A 22,154-nucleotide genomic window follows, 5' to 3' on the forward strand; every position below is an offset into this window, starting at 1 on the left:
CCTTCTTGGGTAGTGGGGCAGCTCAGCTGGGGGGCCTGGAGAGCATGGCTGGCACTAGGTGGGCATGCAGGCCTCAGCTGGAGTGGGCGCCAGGGCGACACATGGAGAGCCACATGTGTCTACTGACCTGGCAGGCCCCTGCCATCTGCTCCACCCTCTGGGCCCTTCCCCGGCTGCTCCTCTCGGGGCAGGAAAGTGCTGGCTTTGGGGGGCTTTGGAATGCTGCTTTCTGTGGCTCCAATACCAGCCAATGTCGGCCATGAACCAGGCTACTCGTCTTGGCATCTGTCACCTTGTGAGTTGCTCATATACACTCATGATGCCTCACTCTAAATCATCTCCGTGGTAAGGGTGCCGAGGGACTTCACTGAGGGACTTCTGAGTGCACATATGGCATCTCAGAACAAGCCCGGACCGGGGTCCCAGCCCACCCAGCCAGCTGCCCCTCCCCAGCCTCAGCCTCCACCTTGAAGTGTGAGGGTACTGACTTGTAGCAGTAGCCTGCTGCAGGGGCCACCCCGAGGGAGAAACATCACACCTTCCTGGTAGACGTGCACTGAGGTTTTCCTGTCTGCTCTGATGGTTAACCTGGAGCCTTGCTTGGACAGGCAGGAGGGAAGCTTACAGCCCGGCCCAGGCTGCTGTGGGCTCCTGTGCCTCCTGCACTGCCTGCAGCACACCGGCCCACCTCACAACATGGCCACCACCCCAGCTACAGTTCTGGTCTGTACAACAGTTCCACATGAGAGGACCTGCCAGGTGTGCAGCTACGTGTCCCCTGCAGCTGACAGACCTGATGCGGCATACCATGTTGGAAGCTTGCAGCCCAGATGCCTGCAGTGCCATCTCCCCACTGCCCACAGGGACCGTGCATGGGGTGCAGGGGTCCAGAGCGCCTCCCAGGGCAGCTGCTTGGCTGTGCAGGGGAGCAGGGGATGCCTGGGCATGGCTCCTTCCCAGATGTTTTCCTGTGGGTCAGGATTTGCGTGAACCCTGAGTCTCAAAGCCGAGTACTTGGTGGCTTTGTGTAGTGTCCCACGGACATCACCATTGTGTGTATAGTAGCAGATCACTGGACACAAACTGGTCACTTCTGCCGTCTTAGGTTGTGACTCAGAAAGCGCCTGATCCTGGGGCTACTCAACCCAAAGCAGAGGGGTCCCCACGAGGCAAGGCCCCACCCACCCACCGGGCCCCTCCAGCCTCCTGCCTGTAAAAGTGCAGCCAGGTTTGTCCTTGCATCCCACTCTTCTTCCCGGGCACATCCAGGCTGTGTCTGGTGGCATGAGTCACGACCCCCTCCAGGCTGCATATGCCCTCTGTATGCACAGCCTGCATTCTGTTCTCCCTTGTATGGGTGGACTCGGGCTTCCACCCTCGGGCAGCTGGCAGCACTCATATAGTTTCTGTTTGAGTCCTGCTTTCAACTCTGGGGCATGTGCCAGGGAGTGGAATTGCTCCGTCGTGGGATAATTCTGTGTTGTTTCGATGGGCTGCCAGACTTTTCCAGAGTGGCTGCTCCATTTCATGTCCCCACCAGCAAAACACAGGGTCACAATTTTTCCATAGCATGCCAACACTTACCTGCCTTTCTGAAGTTTTTAAATTGTCATGGCCCCGCTGGTAGTGTGGCGTCGTGTCTCTGGTGGCTTGACCTGCATCTCCCTGATGGCTAAGGATGAGGAGCGTCTTTCCATGAGCATACTAACCGTCTGCAGTCGTCTTTGGAGATATGTCTAGCAGAGTTCTCTTTCCATCCATTAACTGAATGTTAGTCCTTTTGCTTGTCAAGTTGTAGGAGTTCTTAAGTATTCTAGATCTCACTCCCTTGTCAGCTTCCTGGTTTGCAAATGTTTGTCTCATTCCTTAGGCTGCCTTTTGACCTTCTCGGTGCTTTGATGCAGTCCTGACACTAGCCCAGCTAGGGAACTCCAGTGCAGTTCTGGCAATGACTGTTAACACAGACACCACAAGCTAAAGGGCCTGGTCCCCAACAGGACTGCCCCCCTCCTGAGACACCAGCCCTGCCAGGTCCCTAGACCTCTAGGACTTCTGCAACCCCCTGAGGTTTGATGATTTATTAGAACAAATCGTTTTTAAAAAATGGGTAAAGTGTTTTCTTCTAAGACCATGATTTTGAGTTGATTTTTATGCACAGCATGAGGTGTGGTCCAGCTGCATTCCACATGTGAATGTCTGCTTGTCCAGTACCATTTGTGGAGCAGACTGTTCTCCCCACCCCACTGAAGGGTCTTGGCGCCCTTGTCAAAACCCACTGGCCATCGACACATTTTCTGGTCCCTGTTTTCATGGACCAGTCCTCACCCCAGGCCACACTATTTGATGACTATGGCTTTGTGGTTAGGTTTGAAATTGGGAAGTGCGATGTCTCCTGCTGCATTCTTCTTGTTCAAGATCATTTTGGCTTTTCAGGATCCCTTCCAGTTGCAAATGAAACTGAGCATCAGCTTTTCCATTTCTGGAGGGAAACAAAGGTTCTGGCAATTGATAAGGACACATTGACTATGTGTGTCACCTTGGGAAGTATAATGATGCTTTTATCATGAGGGGATATTGGATTGTATCAGCGCCTTTTCTGCATCCATTGAGATGATCCTGTGTTCCAGTAATGGGGTGTATTGCATCAATTGATTTTCAGGATGGACTATACATACCTGTCCTCTGGGATAAATTCTACTTGGATTTACTAGTTACTGTTTTAGTATGTTGTATTTTTGTTTTCATTTGTCTCAAAGAGTTTATTAACTCCTTCCTCTGACCCACTGGCTTGTCAAGAGTGTTGGTTTTCTATACATTAGTGAATTTTCTGGATTTCCAGATTGCTAGCTTCATTCCTCTGTGGTCAGAGAAGGTAGCTGTAACTTTAAATCTTTTCAACTTTGAGAATTTTTTTTTGGCCTTCCTTCCATGGTCTGTCCTGGAGAATGTCCCTTGTGCCGTGCTGATGCTTTGGCATGTGATGCTGCCCACATCTTCCATGTCCTTACTGATCTCCTAGGCATTTTGTTCACTACTAACACTTTTTTGTTAACTTTATCAATCATCAGCAAATACCAGATGGTCTGGTTCTGCTGGGACCTCATTGTTCCGTGGCTTTAACCGTGGACTGATCGTGGCTGGGACAGTGCCTGTCCACCAGCCCAATCCACTAGCTCCATCCTCTGGCCCCTTATGCTGGCCCCATCCTCTGGCCCCATCTGTGATGTAGGCCTGGCTTGGCTGCTGAAGCTTGTGGCCTCTGCACACCCCATGGCACCCTGACATGCTCTGGCTGCACTTACAGGACAGGGCTGTGCCCAAGGTGGACATCACGAGGATGTAGCCTGTGCCATGTTGGGGAAGTTGTGGCCAGTTGGAGCCCCACAGAATGTCCACGCATCTCTGACCAGCCATGACACTGTCACCGTGCAGAGTCACCAGCTTGGAGCATTCTGTGGGGCCTGAAAGGCCTTGCACCTCTCTCTCAGTTGGGATTTGCCATTCTTTAGACCTTGTGCTTATCTCCAGAAGCTGCTCGTGATCTGTTCTGGGGGTGCTCACCATGCCTTCCCATGGGACCTCGGGTGCAGGGGAAGCTGCTGTGCTGGCTGTCGGGCGAGGCCCTCCACCCTCTGCTCCACTACGGGGGCTCCAGGGCCTCCTTAGAGGAGATGGTGGATGGTGCCCAGCATTCAGGGAATGCGGCAGAGGGGACAGCCTGAGCCAGATCAGCCTAGAAAGCTCTCGGCGCCGCAGGGCCTCAGCTGCGCTTCCGTCTCTCCAGCATACTCGCAGCCCATCCGCGCCGATTTGGCATTGCCGACAGCTTGATTTAGCCCATCTCTGTTCTTAAATGGCTACTGATTTCTTGCTGCATTTGATTTTTCATTGAGTCAGCTTGGCAGTGGGATCAGGGCACACAGTCTGGCAAACATGAAGCTCCCTCAGATGCCTATTGCACAGCAGTGCCCTAGGTCCTGATGTCTGTCATATGGCAGATGCCTCCTTTCCTCAGACTGCAAGTGGCAGCAGGTGCTGACACAGCAAGCCCACGTTTCCGTGTGCTGTGCTGCTGCGTGTGCCCAGGCCAGGCGCCTGGCCCCCTGGGCTCGCAGTGGAGCTGGGCCATGATCTCCAGTCCCGCCTGTGGCTGATGTGAGGCACACAACATGGAAGTACATCTGCTTGGAGATGTGGACCTCCTCCACTGAATGAGCTATTTTGCACATAATGTTCTGACTTCACCAATACAATGATGGTCGGAAAGCCAGCATCTCCCATCTGCTCTCATGTTGACCAGCATTAGAGCCACCGCCCCGAAGCCTGTGGCACAGGATGGTGGCTGCCTTACCGTGTGGCCAGAGCCGGAGGCCCTCCTCTCCCAGAGGGGACCAGCCTCGGGGCCTGCCTCTCTCGCCGACCCCTGCCCAGCCACTGAGGCTGGTGAGTGGGCCCAGCGCTCCCTGGAGCCTCCTGCGCTGGCCCTGCAGGGTGCCAGGTGATCCATCCTCTCTGTGTGGGTGCACACTGTGTTTTCCATGGAGTCCTCTGAAGGTGGTGCTCCCGTGAGGCAAGGCCCACATAGGTACAGATGTGGCTGGGAGTCGGCTGGCCACGGGGTTTATTTATCAGTTTGCAGGACTTGGGGAGATTCCACTTGAGCCTGCCATTGACTCGGAGCCCAGGGAAGGCGCCTCTGAACAGTGCTGTGCTTGGATGACTAGACAGCTTGTCATCCGGCCACAGAAGGAGCAGCTGCCTTAGGTTTGGCCAGACTTCACATTCCCTGTCCTTTCCATCCCGCGGTGTGAGGGACGCCGGTGATGCCCTCCAGTTAGCTCAGCTTCCCTTTTTCTTAAAGGGAAGAGACACTCCACCCGTGCTTCAGAGGCCAGGAGGCTCAGTGCCTCTGCAGACCCAGTGCTCAGGAGACCATCTCAGCTGACAGACTGGGCGTTTCCAAGGCCAGTGTCTCTGTGAGGCTGCCCAGACCAGGAGGTTCAAGGGACTGGCCTGTTCAGACTTTGTGCTGGGGGAATGCTCGGCTTTGGCAGGCCCAACACTGCTCTTGCTCACAAACAATCGTGTGTCATCACTTTTCAAGCAGAGACTCGGGGACCCAGGTGTGCACCATGGCCTGGGGAAGGGGCAGCCAATTTACCATCCAAATAAGATGCCTGGCACAGGATGGGGTGCATAACCGACAGCGCAGCGTGCAGCCTGGGGCTCTCATGTGGCAACATGGCCCCAAGCACACACAGGGCAGCTGGTCCACAGGATATGCTATAGTACAGCGTCCGCCCAGCCTGCTGGCTGTGTGTGAAGAGGACACTGCTTGGTCATAACTGTCCACATTCACCTCGTGTGGAAGTGGTGATACATGGGTTGATTGAGCGACGTAAAATACATTATTAAAATTAATTGCTCCAGTCATTATTCACTCTTAAAACCGTGAGTACTGGAAAACATAATTCTTAAGCATGGCCCTCTGACACTGGATGTCTTCAAGTCACTCAGTTCCATGTGCCACAGGTCCTGGGCCAGCTTCCTTTGGGTGTGCCTGTCCCTGATGGTCTCTGCCAGGCCTTCAGTGTTTTCTAGGGGACATGTGCAGTTTCTCTCAGGGTCAGTGATGTGACCTTAGGTCATTGCCATGGCACCTGCTTTCCAAGCAACAGCCCCACCAGGGCTGCCCTGAGGCACCTGGAGCTTGGGGTTTCACGCACACCACCCGCATCTCAGCCCCATTTGCAGTGGCCGGTGAGCCAAGAGAAGCTGGGACCTGAGGATCCTCTTGTCAGCAGCCAGGGGACAAGCACACAGGACAGGCCACTTCCTAGAGTGACTGAAGCAAGAAGCCTGTGTGCAGGCCCTGGCTTTCCCCTGCCTGTCCATGTGCCTGTCACCAGAGAGGAGCACCACCTTGCTGAAAGCCACCCCTCCCCCCCCGCTGCTAGCACACATGTGGTGGCTGTCCATACCCAGAGCTGGTGGTCCTGAGGACAGGTCTTTCGGAGGTGACTGACCAATGAGGTCACAAGGGTGCTGCTACACAGGGGTCTGTGCAGCCAGGTACACAATTGGTGGGGCTACCTTCCAGGGGACACTCTACGCACAATCCTGGCAGGCGGCCATGTTGCACCAATTCAGGGGACAGAAGGGAAGAGTGGCCAGGGGATGGCCTGCCTCCAGGGCGTGGGGGCCATTCTGCTCTCTGGGCCTCAGCCACATGAAGTCATAGGACTGGATGGAAAAGGCCTCCAGTGAGGTCATCCGCCCGCCCCCTCCAAGCCGACTGACCCCACAGTGTAGTTTCCAGAGCTGCATCCAGGTTTGCAAGTGACTCAGCTGCAGTTTCCACTGGCTCCCACAGACTGCAGCTCAGCATCTGAGCCACTGCTCCTGGCCCAGCCTCCCAGTGCCTAGGCTCTGGGACCCAGGCTGCCGGTGCCCAGGCTGCATCTGTCACTGCCCTGCTCTGCACCCCTTCTCCTGCATCACAGGGCTCTGAGACTTGGCACATCTCACACAACACTACAGTTTTCACAGCTTATTCACGTTTGTGAGCTCACGCAGGCCTCACTGCCCTCCTGACCCCCTGTGTCTAACCGGAGACACAGCTCTCCCAGTCAGGCGTGGGCCCCTCTGCAGGCAGAGCAGCTCCTCTGGCTGCGCAGTACCACCCTGCCTCCCGAGCTTCACTCGTGGCCTGGTTTGCTCACCTTTCCGGGCAGCAGCACTGCTCAGGCCACTGGGACCCAGAGTCCCCTGCCGGCCTCTCCAGGGGCCAGCGTGGGGCAGAAGCCACTCCCAGTCAGCTAGTGGGTGAGACCCTGAGCCCATCACCTGGCTGTCCCCCGCTGGCCCTCAACCTCCCATTCAGAGAGGCCTCTGGCTGGCCTGTGGGCAGGCGAGGCTCCCAGCTGGTCTGACCTCACCAGGGCTCTGAGCTGTCCCTGAAAGAGGTAGGAGCACTTCGCACACACACTTGGTCTCTCTTAGGTCCCCCCATTTGTTGTTAACCTGAAGAATTGAAGTCTGAACTCTGGCCTAAAGCATATCTCACAATAGGCTTAGTCTGGTAGACTCATAACAAAGCTGCAGCCCTCATGTGAGTCACAAAAACAGGGTGGGGGCCTGTGGGCCCCAGGTTTGCCTCCTTCCCATGGCATTTCTTGCCATGCATCGTCCATGTGTCCAGAGCCAGAGCCTGGGGTAGCTGGTGTTCTGGGAAGGCCCACTTGTGCCGTACAGCTGCCCCATCACCCGGTTCTGCCGCTTCATTTGTGTGACGTATTTCAAACATACATAAGCCTCATTTCAGCTCCAGGCTGCGCTCAGCACTTTGGTGCAGGCAGATCATGAAACAATGTCTGGCCTCGCCATGGGCTTCAGGCAGGTGAAACTGAGGTCCTGGCAGGCCTGTAGACTTCAGGAAGCAGCCAGCACATCCTGTACCCCGTGCTGCACGTGCCCCAGGGCGGCCACTCCTCTAGTGAGGGGCCAGCCCACCCTGCAGCCCAGCCCAGCCCAGCACAGCCTGACATTCCCTCCTCCCAACTCAGCTTCCTCCTGGTTGAAAAGATTAGGGAAGAACTACTGTCTGGAGAGTTTGAGGACAGACAGCCTCTCCTGCCCCTTGTGCGTCTTGCAGATCCTGAGGAAGCTGAGGGGCCTTGCCTTAGACACCGAGGCGGAGCTGGAGAAGCAGAATGAGGCCCTGGACAGCATCACCACGGCCGTGGACCAGACAACCCTCACCATCCACAAGCATGACCGGAGGATGAAGAAGCTGGCCTAGGACACCAGCACCGGTAACGGCCAGGCAAGAGGCCAGCTAGGCCCAGGGCTGCTCGAGGGCCAGGCCACACGCCCAGGGTGGTGCCTTCTGCCCTCGGGAGCCCTGCCTGCAGACCCTCCCAGTGTGGGCCAGCCTGTCCCTGCCAGAGAGGCCCCATCCCCTCTCTGTTCTCACTGCCGCTCTGGGGGCCTCTGCTCCACTGCCCACCTGGCACAGACCCCAGTGGACCAGCACACCCTCCCCACTCACAGCCTGCCTGTTCTCTGAGCTTAGCACACCCACCGCCTCACGTGCCCCATTTCCCCTGGGGGACATGTGGGGTCCCCTGCTTGTGTCCTTTCTAACATCACTGAAGAGTCCAGCAACCTCTGATGTCCAGAAACACCCAATATATTCCTAACAGCCCACATACCTGCACATGAAATAGACCTTACTTCCCCAGATAAGCTGAGTCGATGTGCTTTATTGTGTGCTTTCTACACAAACACAAGGGGAATCTCGCTCCTACATCTGCCTCCAGACACTGACTCTCCCCACCACCCCACTGCAGGGCACCGACCATCTACCTGGGCCCCCACACCAGTGCAGCCCCTCTGCATCCACGTCAGAGGCGAGACTTGCTGGGTGGAGGCAATGACGTCAGGGAGTGGACCAAAGGGAGGAGATGGGCAGGCAGGCTGGGAGCCTTGTGCCATCCCTGCTGTGCCAGTCCTGAGAGTGGTGATTGCTGGAACTTGGCAGATCCCGTTAGGTCAGTGGGACCCTTGGTGAGCTGTGGGGCCATCTAAGCCCATTGCCATCATCATCAGCCCCGGGTTTAGATCAGGGTCTAAAGACATCCTCCTGTGTTTACCTTTGTGACGAGGAGCTTGCCCTCTGATTGGTGTTTGGTCCATGTGTGGTCAAGCTCCCCTTGGGCTTTATTCCTGCCCCTGAATATGTTTCCTTTGACCTTTGACTGATGTAGGTGGGTTATGTTAGCTTGTCACCTTGAAAGGTGTTTGTACTTCCTGAAACGCATGGTTTGGGCCTATTTCACACTCAAAGTGGAAAGCTCAAGACCCATGTATAGGGCAGTTGTGATATGAGCAATAAGCTAAAATGAACTGCTTGACATTTCACCAAAAATGGCTGATTGTTTTGTTGGTTTAGGGCATGGTTGGTATACTTCTGAAAGACCAGGTAGACCCTACATCATCCTTGATCCAGCGAGCATCTGTCACACGTCTCAAGTCCACTATTTACATGAAGGCCGTCCAGGTTTATGCATGATGGGCTTGCTGTTTCCAATAAAACTACCTGTGCAATTGGAATGTCACACAGTTCATGTTACAAAATGTTATTCATGTTTTTATTTTCTTCCGGTCATTTGAAAATTCAAACAGGTTCTTAGTGTGCATGTGGAGAGCAGGTGACAGGGCGCTGTGGCCGCCACCCAGGGGTGTTCCTCCAGGTCCATGCTGCCAGTGTCCTGCTGTCTGTCTCGGAGGGTAGCTCCCTGAACTCCTCAGCCCCAGACTCGTGGGCTGAGCCCCCCACAGGGCAGGCTGCCAGGCACTTTGCCTGCAGGCCCTGCGGAGCTTCAGCATCCTTCCTTTGAAGGCAGAGCTTGGATTTGAGGAGCAGAGCAAGATGGCAAACGGCTGGTAGGGATGTCCACAAGTCATCTCTGGAGATGCCAGGTCAGCACACACGGAAATTGTGAGAGAGAAGAAAATACAAAAATCTCAAGACATACTTAAATACCACATTTGGGGTGCGGAGGGGTCTGGTGCAGAGCCAGTGGCTTTGGTTTGGTTTGGGGCCTGGTGAAATGCCTTCTTGGAGGTACATTGGTCAGAGCATCAACCCTGGCCTCACCTGAGGAACCCCCCCAACTGTTGCTAGTTGAATTATTAGCTATGGGTTTCAGTAAAACTTGAAAGACGTGCAAGTTGCAGTCAGTGCTCGCTTTTGCAAAGGGTTTCTACACCCCACTATTTCCAGTGTTTGGCTCCCACCTGCAAACTGGGAACAACAGGGAGCTAGTGGAGGAGGTCATTTTCCCTGATTCACCTTGAAAGTGAAAAGCCATGGGGCTGAAGGCGAGGTTGGTGCTGTGTCCCGGAGGCTGGCCAGCCTCGTCCCACAGCCCCCTCCCCGACAAGCAGCTGCAGGGGCGGAGCGGGAAGGCATCCATCGCAGACCCTGAGAGGGCCACGTAAGGGCCATGTGCAGCGCCTGGATGCAGGTGGGGAGGCGGGCTGCAGGCAGGCCTAGGGTCCAGCGGTGCTCTGTGGGCATGGATGAGGGTATCCCGGGGCTGCAGCGGGGCTGCCCATTGTACCAGCTGCTGTCCCGAACACCAGCCAAATCTGAGGGAACCCCTGTACTCACCGGCTCCTGTCTCCACCTCTGTCCCTTCTCACCCTGGGGGACAGTGTGAGCCCTGGGACAGGTGGCCTGGGAGCAGTGAGAGGTCCATGGAGGCCTCCAGACTGGGCAAAAGCAGCCTGTTAGTATCTGGCTTGGTGTCTAGATGTCTAGACCACTGGCCTTGCATATGACTGGCCGTTGGGCTGGGCCTTGCACTGCCCACGGATTTGCCAGTGGGTTTTGTAAGACTGAGTTACCTGCACAGAGCAGACAGCCTGGGTGGGGCTGTGGGCAGCTGGGATGTGGGGAGCAGGGATGGGTGTAGAGCTGGAGGAGGGGGTGAGGAGGGATGGGAAGTGCAGAGCTGGGTGATGAGGTGGGGAGGGGTGGGGGTACAGAGCTGGGGGAGGGGACAGGGAGGGGTGGGGCTACAGCTGGGTGATGAGGTGGGGAGGGGTGGGGGTACAGAGCTGGGGAAGGGGAGGGGTCTGGTGCACCAGAGCCAGTGGCGTCCTAGCAGGGGGAACCTAGCATGTATGGGAGGTTGGAGGGGTGGGTGCTGAGTGTCTGTGAGGGAGACTGGAGAACGCCAGGTGGCGGGAACAGGGCAGGGATCGGGGTGGATCCTGGACAGATGATCTGCACACCGTGCCTCGGTGACTGTAGTACCTACCCTCACCACAGGGCCCTCCAGACCAGTGTGGTTGCATGCAGGCCACTGCAGCTAGGCGCAGCCAGTGCTAGAGCCTCCAGCCCTAACTGAGAGCCCCACCCCCTGGCCAGACCTGCACCAGCCCTCCCTGGTCCTCAGCCTCAGCTCCAGGATTCACCCAGGAGACCACCTGGGAGCCTGCCCTGGGCAGCCGGCCTGCCAGAGCAAGGGTGCTGGTGAGGCGATGTGCCCGCCCCTACACCACTGCTCTGGGCCAGACTTGGCAGGTGACACAGGACTCAGCGGACATGCACCGAGCCCTGCTCACCCCACAAGAAGAGGGGTGCATCTGTGGCCCCCCAAGTGGCTCCATGTCCTCCCCTTTGTTGATGGTGCCCAGTCACCCTGGCTATTGCTCCTCACACACAAGCCAGCTAGTGCCTTCTCAGCAGAGCCCAGTGGCAAATGCATGGGCTGCGTCCCCCATCTGGGTGGCCACAGTGTGAGCCCCAGGGCCCCCCCCCCCGCACCAGGGACATGAAGCCAGGTGCCTTCTAAACACCATCCCAAACACTGCGCTGCTCCCCCCAGTCTGGGGGCCTGCACAGACCTCCCACTGCCCCCAGGCTTCCATGTCCTGTCATTCCCAGCGAGGAGCTGCCCAGGTTGTAGGCCTTCAGCACAAACACCAGGGTGGCCTGACCTAGTCTGGGGACCCAGGGACTCCTGTGAATGAGGGCCCCACGTGGCAGTCCGTCAGCCAAAGTGGCTCAAAACTTCCTCCTGTTTACAAATGACCAAGGGCCCGTGTCCTTCTGGGGCTTCCCTGCCAGCATCCTGTGCCGCCATGCTAACATGATGCAGGGTGGGGTACCCACAATACCCCCTCTTCTGCTGGCATGAGGGTCCTGTAGCCCCATGTGACACCACCCAGGGACACAGGGCCGGTGTGTCAGGTGGGACATGGGACACTGCCCTCTAACACTTCCTGGGACACAGACCCCTACCAAACCCTCCAAAAAATTTCTCTGGAAGGACAGGAGCTTCCTCCCCATCTCGCTTCACCTCCGGCCCCCAGGCTTCCTCTCTGCAAACCCACAAGGGCCCTCAAGCTGGCCAGGCCCAGGCCCAATGTTCACCCCGGGAAGGAGCCTCCCACAGGTGGCCCCCAGGCCTACCAGGGCAGCAGGACCCTGAGCTCATGTCCACCTCACGCTCCCCACCACCCAGCCCATCCAGGCCATCAGCTCTTCCTTCTTGAGTGATGCTGCTTAGGGAAGAGAGGCCCCTGGCTTAAACCCCAAACCCTGACAGGTGGGAGGGAGGCTGAGGCTGGAGGGAGAGCGACCCCAGGCTCCTGCACATCTGGCAGGAGTCCACTGCTCGGGCTCCAGGTCTACCAGAAGATCAAAACCAGCTTCAAAACATCTAAGGAAGTAAAAATTAACAAGCCAAGAAGTTCACAAATAGAGAATCTGCAGGTCCAGAGAGCCCACCGCAGTAATGAACATACATCAGTCTGGCTGGTTAGGGCCCAGGGGGGCGTCTGCAGGAGGAGGGCCAGACCAGGGATTGAAGCGTGGAAGAGAACTGCCATTCCCTGCAGCCAGGACAAGGTGGGGGGGCTTCCCGGGTCCCTCTCCTCGCAGGGCTGTGTGGTCCTCAGGCAGGGTGGAGGGCTGATGCCGCTGTGCCGTGCAGCCTGGAACCACCTGGTGCTTCCACGACCACAGACATAGGAACCCAATGTCTGCAGAGACCGGGGAACTTCCTGCTGACTTGTTGTTTATCACTAGAAATAGAGAGCTGTTGAGCTTCGCACGAGCCTCCTCTCCAAAGGCCCTGCATGAGTTCAATTATTATTGCAAGGCAGCCTTGAAATCCAAAGCTGGATTGAGCACATTGACGCATGAAGCGGCCTTCGGAAGGCAGTGTAAACACACGGGTGTAAATGTGTTGAGAGACATGGATCTGAACTCAGCTCTGAAATCCAGCTCTCCTGCCTGGATGGCTCGCTCCACTGTCTTTCTGCTGGGGTAGCACTGAAATGCTGATTTCTGCGATGCCTGGGCCTGGAGGGTGGGGGTCCATCCCCTCCAGAGCTGACACCTGCTTTCTGTCTCAAAGGTGGCCCCGCAGGCCATGTTCTGCAAGGGGAAGGAAGGGCACTGTCTCCAGACGGAAGGCGGCTGTCTTCATCTCCACAAGGAGAGGGAAGTTACCTTCAGGCAAAACTGACTTGCAGATGTGGGGAGACTGAGTCTGGAAGCCCACGTTCCAGGAGCCACTGGAGAACTTACCGGCCACACTTGCCCTGGCGGCAGTGCCCATGGGGACTGCTGGTCAGTTCTGTGGTTTCCTGTGATGGTGGAGTGTTTGTAACATCATATGATGTTCTTTTACATTCAACATCTTGACTCATAAACTTCTTCCCAAGGGGCTGGGCCTGGGGGTAAGTCACCTCCCATCACCCTCAGTGGCCACGCTGTGGACATACGCCTTCCAGTGCACGTGCTCCTGGGGCGAGCACCGCTCCCTTGAGGCAGTGTGAGAGTCCCCTGGGGCTTCACTCCCCCCGGCTTAGTCTCACTATGCTCGCTGTGTGTATGCACAGAGGCACACGGACACGGACACGCGGGGCCTCTGGACCCTACGGAGCCCATGGACATGGCGTGCGCTCACCGTGCCTTGGTCCAGAAGTCTTCAGAGCAGATCCTAAGGATATGTAGAATGCCTCTGAAAATACATAAGCTACATCGGGAAGAGAAGTAACATCACATGGGGCTCGGAACACACCTGGAAAGGATGCATGGGGAGTGGGGACAGCTCTGCAGGGTGTGGCCGCCACATTGCACAGAGGAGGGCCCGTGGGCACGACTCCTGTCCAGCACCTTCGGTGGGGTCATGTGTGGCACACAGAGCCACCAGCAGGGTCCCCTCTTGCCACCCATTGCCTCAGTGACCGAGTGGGCCTCCGTGAGGCCTCAGATGTGGGCAGCCGCTGCCTGCCAGGCATCCCTCGTGCCCCTGGTGAACTCCTAGCTTTGGCATGGACCAGGACCATCTCTGGACCACTGGGGCTGTCCTCTCAGGACCAAGCGCAGTGTGGGGATAAGTAAAGGAATTTTAAGGGGGACTCATATTGGGCCACCTTGTGTTACCATCTGTGCCCTTCACTGGGACGGAGGAAGGCGGGCAGTCAAAATCCGGTCCCTGCTGAGCAGCCATGTGGTCGCGTTTTCCCTCCAGCTCCAGCCCTTTCCAGACTGGGCCTCTGGCCAGGTAGGGGGCCTGCTCTTCCTGGGCCCTCGTAAGTGGGTGTGTGGTGCTCTTAGCCAGGCCTGTCTTTGCATTCACACAAGAAGGAAACCACAGCTGGGACCTCAGACCCAAATGGAGGCCACCTGCACCCTGGAAAAGCTGCAGCGGGGGAGAATTAAAACTCACATGAGCCCACCCAGTGACTCAGACCCTCCCAGGGCAGGTGCCTGGTGAGGACCCATGCAGAGCCTTAAGGGCCCACACCTCCCAGTGTCCTCTGTAAACCCTTGCCTGTCACCACCCAAAAGTGCACTATAAAACCCATAAGTTCTGGGATTTTATCCAAAATTATTTAGTGAATGAGTTGGAGGCCCCACTTAGGTGCATGTAAGGGACTCTGAAAGCCTGGGTAAGAAGGAGGCAGCCCAGGTGAGGGGGAGCAGCCAGGTGAGGGGGGAGCAGCCAGGTGAGGGGGAGCAGCCCAGGTGAGGGGGAGCATCCCTGTGATGGGGGAGCAGCCAGATGAGGGGAGCAGCCCCGTGATGGGGGAGCAGCCAGGTGAGGGGGGAGCATCCAGGTGAGGGGGAGCAGCCAGGTGAGGGGGGAGCAGCCAGGTGAGGGGGAGCAGCCCAGGTGAGGGGAGAGCAGCCAAGTGAGGGGAGCAGCCCCATGATGGGGGAGCAGCCAGATGAGGGGAGCAGCCCCGTGATGGGGAAGTAGCCAGGTGAGGGGGGAGCATCCAGGTGAGGGGGAGCAGCCAGGTGAGGGGGGAACAGCCAGGTGAGGGGGAGCAGCCCAGGTGAGGGGGGAGCAGCCAGGTGAGGGGAGCAGCCCCGTGATGGGGGAGCAGCCCAGGTGAGGGGGGAGCAGCCCCGTGATGCGGGAGCAGCCAGATGAGGGGAGCAGCCCCGTGATGGAGGAGCAGCCAGGCGAGGGGGGAGCAGCCAGGCAAGGGGGAGCAGCCAGGAGAGGGGGAGCAGCTGGGTAGGTAGGAGCAGGGGTAAAACTGAGACCTTCAAGAGAAGGGTGCACAGCCTGCCGTGTGCTCTGTGACATCATCCCCAGAGGGGTGCAGGTACTTCCGAGCAACACATGCTGGAGCACAGAGGCCTCAGCCTCCAGGAGACAGTGGTGGATGCTCGGCTGTCACACGTAGCTGTTTCTGTCCAACCATGCAGTGTCCTCTAGTGAAGACAGGAGCAGATGGTGTAAACCTTTCCTGTCCCTTCCATGGGCCCCTGGCACCTCTAATCCTGCTGACGTGGGTCTGTCAACCACTCAGCTCTGCCGCCGAGAGTGGGAGCAGGCAGATACATGGAAACGCTGCCCCCAGGAAGCTCATGTATCACAAAGGTGGCTGCACCTGAGCCCCCCATCCTGGTGGTCTTGTCAGTCATTTTGAGTGCTCTCAGGTGCCTACAGCCCACTGCCCCACTGCTCCCCCACTACTTCCCTGTGCTCATGCCCCACCCACCACTCAGCCACCTCTCCTACCAGACATGCTCCTGTCCCCACCACTCACTCACACCTGGGATTTACCCATGATGCGCTTGGAGGGTCCTGTGTACAATTCTACCTGTGATGTCAGGGAGGATTCACTCACACCTGCCACACACACATGGGTGCCTACACACATGGATGCACACCCATGCATTCTTGCATGCATGTACAACATACAATTACATGCACTCACATTCATCACATGCACACAACACACGTACACATGCCTGTGTATGCACGTGCAAATCACAGGCATGCATGTACATGCACATGCACATGCACACACAGTGCATGCTTACATGCATTCATACAGATGCATACATATTCATGCACAAACATGCACATGCATGCTCACACATTCATGCATACCTGTGTATGTGTGTAATGTGTGATGCATATGTATACACATGCATTCATACACACACCCACTCATGTACATATGCATACACATACAAACACAGGCACATTTGTGCATGTGTACACAAATGCATGAGTCACACATACATTAATGTGCACATACTCATATATATGGGCATATTTATGCACACACACACTCATTGCACACATTCATGTGCACACATGCATTAAACATGTAATGTGCACTCATGCACACTTGTTCATGCATGCATGCTTGTATATGTGTGAACATTCTCACATTCGTGCACACATGCACATTCATGTACACACTTGTGCATGATCACATTCACTCACACAATGTGTACACAACCACATACATGTGTATATTCACACTCATTCTTGTGCACACATTCATACATGTGCACACATGTACACACACATTCGTGAACAAATGCACACACATACCATGCCATACATTGAGGCCCACAGCCTGATCAATGGGATGCAGGGTGAGGCTCACCTCTACACAGAGGCCTGTGGCAAATGGGAGCTCTGCACACACTCACACTGGGTTCTTTCTAAAGCCCTTCTGGTGAGACAAGTGGCCTGGGGTCCCCTGACCAGGGAGGGCCTCTGGTGCTGACCATGAGATGCTGTGGTTCATATGTCACAGAGCCCCAGATGCCCACAGGGCATGATGAGCTGCTCACTTAGCAGGTAGCAGAGGGGCTTGGGAGGAGGACAAGCCAGGGCTTCACTGAGCAAGAGGGCTTAGGGTCCAGGAGGCTGCCCTGAACCCTGGTTCCTCTTGGCAGAGTCCATACTCAGGGCCTGCGATGCTGGAGGGGTTCCAGTGGGTACCACAGGGTACCCCAGGATGTGGGTATCCCAGGATGGGTGGACTTCTAAGTCTGGGCTTCAGGCAGGAGGAGGGCATGGGTCTGGTCCTGGCCTCTCCCTCCTGGCCTTCTCTGCCCCAGGTGAGGGACCTTGAAAGCTCATTTACAGACTTTTCATGATGTCAGTGGAACTTAGCTGCCCTGCTTCTCCTAGGAAGGATGGAGCCACTTTTCTGTCCCCTAAGGCAGGCCAGGACTACTGGGCCACCAGAGGCCATTCACAGGAGAGCTGGGGGTCTGCAGCCAGCCCTGGTCTCAGGCCGCTGGGTGTCCTGGGCCCCAGGGATATGCTCTGTCCAGAGCAGTCAGGCCTCAGCCCTACAGCTGGAGTTTTCCTTGTTCTTAGGTAACCCCTGAGTTGGCTGGGCCTGACACCCCTGTTACATTCTTAGTTTGGTCCCTCTTGCTCTCAGAAGGGTGCTGTTCCCCACCCAGGCTGGCTGCACTCCCTCTGCGCAGGGGTCAGTCTCCTAAATAGAATGTATTGGTGCTATGGCCACACAGGCAGGAGGCAGGCCTGAACTTGCCGGGGCGGCTGGGGCTGGAGCCTCCCAGGCACCCTGCATCTGGCTCTTCCACTCAGGTGGCTCTGCAGCCCCAGCTGGGCCGCCATGTACTCCCAGCCCCCAGGATACTTCTTCTCCCACAGAGCCTCCCAGCCACCTGGCTGCCTGGGCCCAGGCCCTCAGAAGGGCTGTAAAGAGGCAGGCCGGCATCCAGGGGCTCACTCGGTGCTGCTGCTCTGGTTCTGCATTATTCTGAAAGTTTCTGAAAGTCTTGAATAGTGGGGTTCTCACATACCCTCAAAAGGCTCCATGAGCAAGAACTGTCAGGACCTCTGCTCCCCTCCTCCTCCAGGGTAAGCCTGCTTAGCGCCCCCACTGGGGCTTCTCCAGCTCAGGAGGAGAGTGACCCTCTAGAAAAATGCAGATATCTAAGCGCAGGTGTGCATGTATCTCTGTATGGACCTGCACAAGTGTGCACGGACCCACATGTGTGTGCATGGACCTACATGTGTGTGTATATGGACCTATATGTCTCTGTGTTCATGGACCTACATTGTGTGCATGGACCTATAACATGTGTACATGCCTCTATGTGTTTGTGGACCTACATTTGTGTATGTGTGTGTGTGCATGGACCTAATATGTGTGTGCATGGACCTAGTGTGTCTCTGTGGGTGCATGGACCTACATGTGCATATGTACTTTGATCCATATGTGCAGGCATGTATTTCTAAATCTGAATGTTTCCAGCCCACTTACAAAGCTCCTTGGAGGTTAGGCATCCAGGCCCAGGATGTGAGATGGCATTGGGCTGGGCTGGGGCCAACACAAGCAGTGGTGGACCTGGGGTGGGCTATGATGCTGGGCCCACCCACTCAGCCCACAGGGGCTGTCAAGGCCCAGGCTTCACCTTCAGGCAGCAGCCTGGTGTCTGTTGGGGGAAGCCAACACCCCAGGCAGGCTTTTCCAACCCCCACAGCCACCTGCCTTGGGTAGCAGGGGTCCTGGTCCCAGCTCCTTATCCATCTCTGGGGTAATGTGGGGGCCTGGGATCCAGAAGTGTGAGGAAGGCTAGAGGTGGCTGTTGGGGAGGGCAGGGGATCTAGTTCATGTCCCTCTGGGACTCATAGGTCCACATAAGGTGGGCTGTGAGCCCCTCCCTAGGAATGCAACTGTTTGGTCACGTGGCAAATATATGCTTAACTTTTGAGAAGCCATCATTCTGCTTTCCACAGCAGTGCCCCAATTTACGTTCTCACAGGCAGTGCACATGGACCCCAATCCCTGCACATCCTCACTGACACTTGTTTGCATGGTCTTGGTTTTGTTCGGTTTTTATTCTAGCCATCTCAGCAGGTGTGAAGTGGTACTTTGTTGTTTTTGATTTGCACATCCCTGGTGACTGGCGACGATGAGCATGTTCTTGTACTTGCTGGCCATTGGTATGTCTTCTTTGAAATGTCTGTGTAAGTCCTTTGCCCATTTTTAACTGGATTATTTGTCTTTTTGCTGCTGAGTTGTAATTACATATTCTGCATATTAGACTCTTTTCAGACATATGATTTGCAAATATGTTCTTCCATTCAGTACATTGTCTATTTACCTTCTTAATGTCCTCTGGTGCATAAAGTTTTAATTTTGGTGAAGTCCAACTTGTCTACTTTTCTTTTATTGCTTGTGCATTTTATGTCATATCTAAGAATCTATTGCCTAATCCCAGGTCATGAAGACTTGCCTCTTATATTCTCTTCTAAGATTTTATAGTTTTAAGCGTAGGACCCATTTTGGTTAATTTGAGGGTTGAGGTAGGGTCCAACTTCATCTTTTGCATGTGGCCATCTAGTTGTTCCAGTACTGTTTGTTGAGACTATTCTTTCCCCAAAAGGAAAGACTTCTGAAAGTCTTGAATAGTGGGGTTCTCACATACCCTCGAAAGGCCACTCAGATGGGACTTGTCTTGGCACTCCTAGTGAAGTCCATTGGCCATGGACATGAGGGCCTGCCCCAGATTTGAACCACCACTGTTCCCTCAGCCTCGCCAGGACCCCTGTCCTTCCCAGGTGTCTGGGTTCTGAGCCAGGTTTACCTCACTGTCCTCTCTGCAGGATGGGGCCTTAGATATTCACTCTTAGGCCGCTCAGCTGCAAGTCTCCACCCTGCAGTGTCCACACTGGCCCATCTCCACACTGTGTTATGTGTGTCCATTCTGGGCAGTGTCCTGCTGATGGGTGGAGCATGGGGCGGATGGGGAAAAATGGAAGCGCCTATGGCCAGGATCCTCCCCTGACCCTAAACTACTTGATGATGCATCTGGCCCGCTGCTGGGCTGCTGCCTCCACACCCATAGGCAATGAGCTATTATTGACTGAGTCACTATATAAAGAGCTCCACCCAGTGCTCTGGGCAGAGGCAGAGACAGAAATGGATTACAGACCTGCAGACTATTGGATGCAGAGGTGATTCTAGTGCTGCCCTACTGCTGGGAGGATAAAGCCCAGTACAAACCCTTTTACTTCAAGAACATTCTATTGTCATTTCTCGGTGTAATCGAGTCCCATCATGAACTTACCTGGGGCTGAAACCCTAAGGCAAGATGGGGCTGTTCTCCCCCACTTCCCCTCCCCCATTTGCGTGCAGCCAGCTCTTTCCTGATGGGCCCTGGCTCTGGGCCCCTGCTGCATGATCCTGACCCAGAGCACAGGTCCAGCACCCTCATCCGTGGGCAGTCTGGTCAGGAGTGTGGCCCCATCAGAGCCGTGGAGCTGTGGGGCAGCCCCAGCTCTAGGGATGCAGCATGCGATGGCCAGCCTGTGTGCACACATGTGAAGACCCAGCATTGACACCCACACCACTGGGCTCTGATCCCAGCTCAGCCACTTCTATAGTGTGACCTGGCTAGCCACCCACCTGGAAGAGTGACCTCGTGCCATGTGGGGCTGAGCCATCTTCCCTGCTCCCACCTGGGCCCAGGACCCTGGAGGCCCCAGAAGGCTGCACGCAGGGCAATCATGGCCAATTAAGCTTGCTGGGGTTTGCTGGGGGGATTGGTGTATTGAATAGTCCTGGCCCCAGGGAGCACATGGGGACAGATGACCACTGCCAGGCCATGGGATTCTGAGGAGCCAGGTGTTGCACAGAGGGAGCATGTGTGAGCTGGACCTGGGGCCGACCACAAACTGACCAGACAGAGAAGACAGTGGGAGCTCCAAGTCCAGAGAAGGGGAGGACGGCCTGAGTGAGTGCAGGTGACCACAGCTGATGTGGCCAGAGCACATGTGTGTGACTGCATGTGTGTATTGTGAGTACACTGAATGCATGTGTGTTCATGTGTGTGATTGCCCTGTGCACTGTGTGAGTGCAAATGTGAATGCACATGTATGTTCCTTTGTGTGTGCATGTTTCCAAGTATGTGATGGCTCCTGCCTGCCTGCCTATGTGTCTGCGAATCTACAAGCCAGATGGCTGATGAAGGGCAGCAGCTCCAGCAACACCCTTGAGGTGGGTGTCCTGCAGCCACAGCAGGACTCCAAGGATGGAACAGAACTGCACTGCAGACAGGCCCCTGGGAGTCAGGTGGTGGGCCAGGATCAGGTGGAGGCTGTGGAGCTGCAACCCAGGCCACGAGGGGCCAGCCCAAAGAGCAGATGGGGCAGATGGAGAAGAGGCCCGTGAAGAGAGGTGGACATCCGGGCAGAGCCCCTGAGTGTAGGGACGCTCGGCTGAGCATGGAGAGGCCCTAGGACATTCACCTTGGGAGCAAGACACACTTCCCCAGGTTCCAGGTGTTCTGGAACCAAGAGCCCTAGGCCTGAGCTGGACCTGGGCAGAGAAGTCCCAGTGCAGGGGGGTCCCACCTGCTCCCTGAGCAAGCGGCAGAGTGGGTGGAGGCCAACACCACCTTCTAAGTCCCTGTTGGTTCTGGCTGCCCTGCCACACAGCTCTTCTGGCACCCTTCCTTATCCCATGACTGAGGTGCCCCAGGCCACCAGCCACCCCACCTATGCTGCCTCAGGGCCTCCCTACCAACCCTGATCCCCAGAACCTGGTAGCAGCGGGTCCCCAGGCCCAGAAGTCGTCACCAGTTTCCTTGTCAGCCAGGCCCAGAGCCACCCCAGCAGGGCCCCCGTATCAGGAAGCCCCGGGGAATGTGCCCCTGGGCAGCAGGTGAATGAGACATGGGCCCTGGCCCTTGCCGCCCTTCCCCAGCAGGCCTCACCGAGGGGGCCAGGGCCTGGCGCTGGGTCAGGTGCAAGCCTCACTTCCCATTGTGGAGACAGAAGGACTCAGGGGCACATGCTCAGGAGACAGGCCTGTGTCAGCCTCCCTGAGGACCAGGCACCTGTCCCTGTAGCCTTCATCTGTACAAGCCCAGGACCCCCAGGTGGCATGGGCAGGAGGCTGCAACCCCTATCAAGGGGCAGGCAGCCTGGAGCAGGCAGGTGACAGGGTTTCTGATCCAACTTAGGCCTCCTGGGCAAGAGCCCTTGCCCAGGGCTTAGCCAGGCTGGCACCTACCCATCTCAGGCCGTCCAAGGGGTGAGGAAGACAACAGGGCAAGTGGAAGGGTGGGGCCACAGCCTCATGGGTTAGGTCCTGAGGGCACAAGTCAGGTGGCCTTCAAAGGGACGGGCTGGTGTCCACCCCCTGAATCCATCAGAACCTCATCACCCTGCTGGGTGGGAAGACAGGCTGCTGCCAAGCCCCACTCAGGGCCCCAGCCAAAGCCCAGTGGCCCCGGAGCCAGGCCTTGTGAGGGGCTAGCCACATAGTTTCTGCTGAAAGAATGGGCTGCATCCAGGCTTTTCTTCCCCGGAGCCCCGCCC

The 22,154-nt window shown here is 56.4% G+C and overlaps 1 protein-coding gene across 5 annotated transcripts in view; it reads left to right on the forward strand.

Moving 5' to 3' along the window:
* SNAP47 (synaptosome associated protein 47) overlaps positions 1–9,119 on the forward strand; it is a 49,909-nt gene extending 40,790 nt beyond the window's left edge. For 3 of the 5 annotated variants that reach the window (XM_073221179.1, XM_073221177.1, XM_073221180.1), the window contains one exon: positions 7,655–9,119. In XM_073221179.1, coding sequence (XP_073077280.1) covers positions 7,655–7,801 — 147 coding nt within the window. In that variant the 3' untranslated portion in view covers positions 7,802–9,119. The remainder of the gene's footprint in view (positions 1–7,654) is intronic. The other 2 variants (XR_012124853.1, XM_073221178.1) reach the window with 1 other exon arrangement.
* The last annotated feature ends 13,035 nt before the right edge of the window (positions 9,120–22,154 follow it).

This window comes from Manis javanica, chromosome 14 (genome assembly GCF_040802235.1).
Source record: "Manis javanica isolate MJ-LG chromosome 14, MJ_LKY, whole genome shotgun sequence".
NCBI lineage: Eukaryota > Metazoa > Chordata > Mammalia > Pholidota > Manidae > Manis > Manis javanica.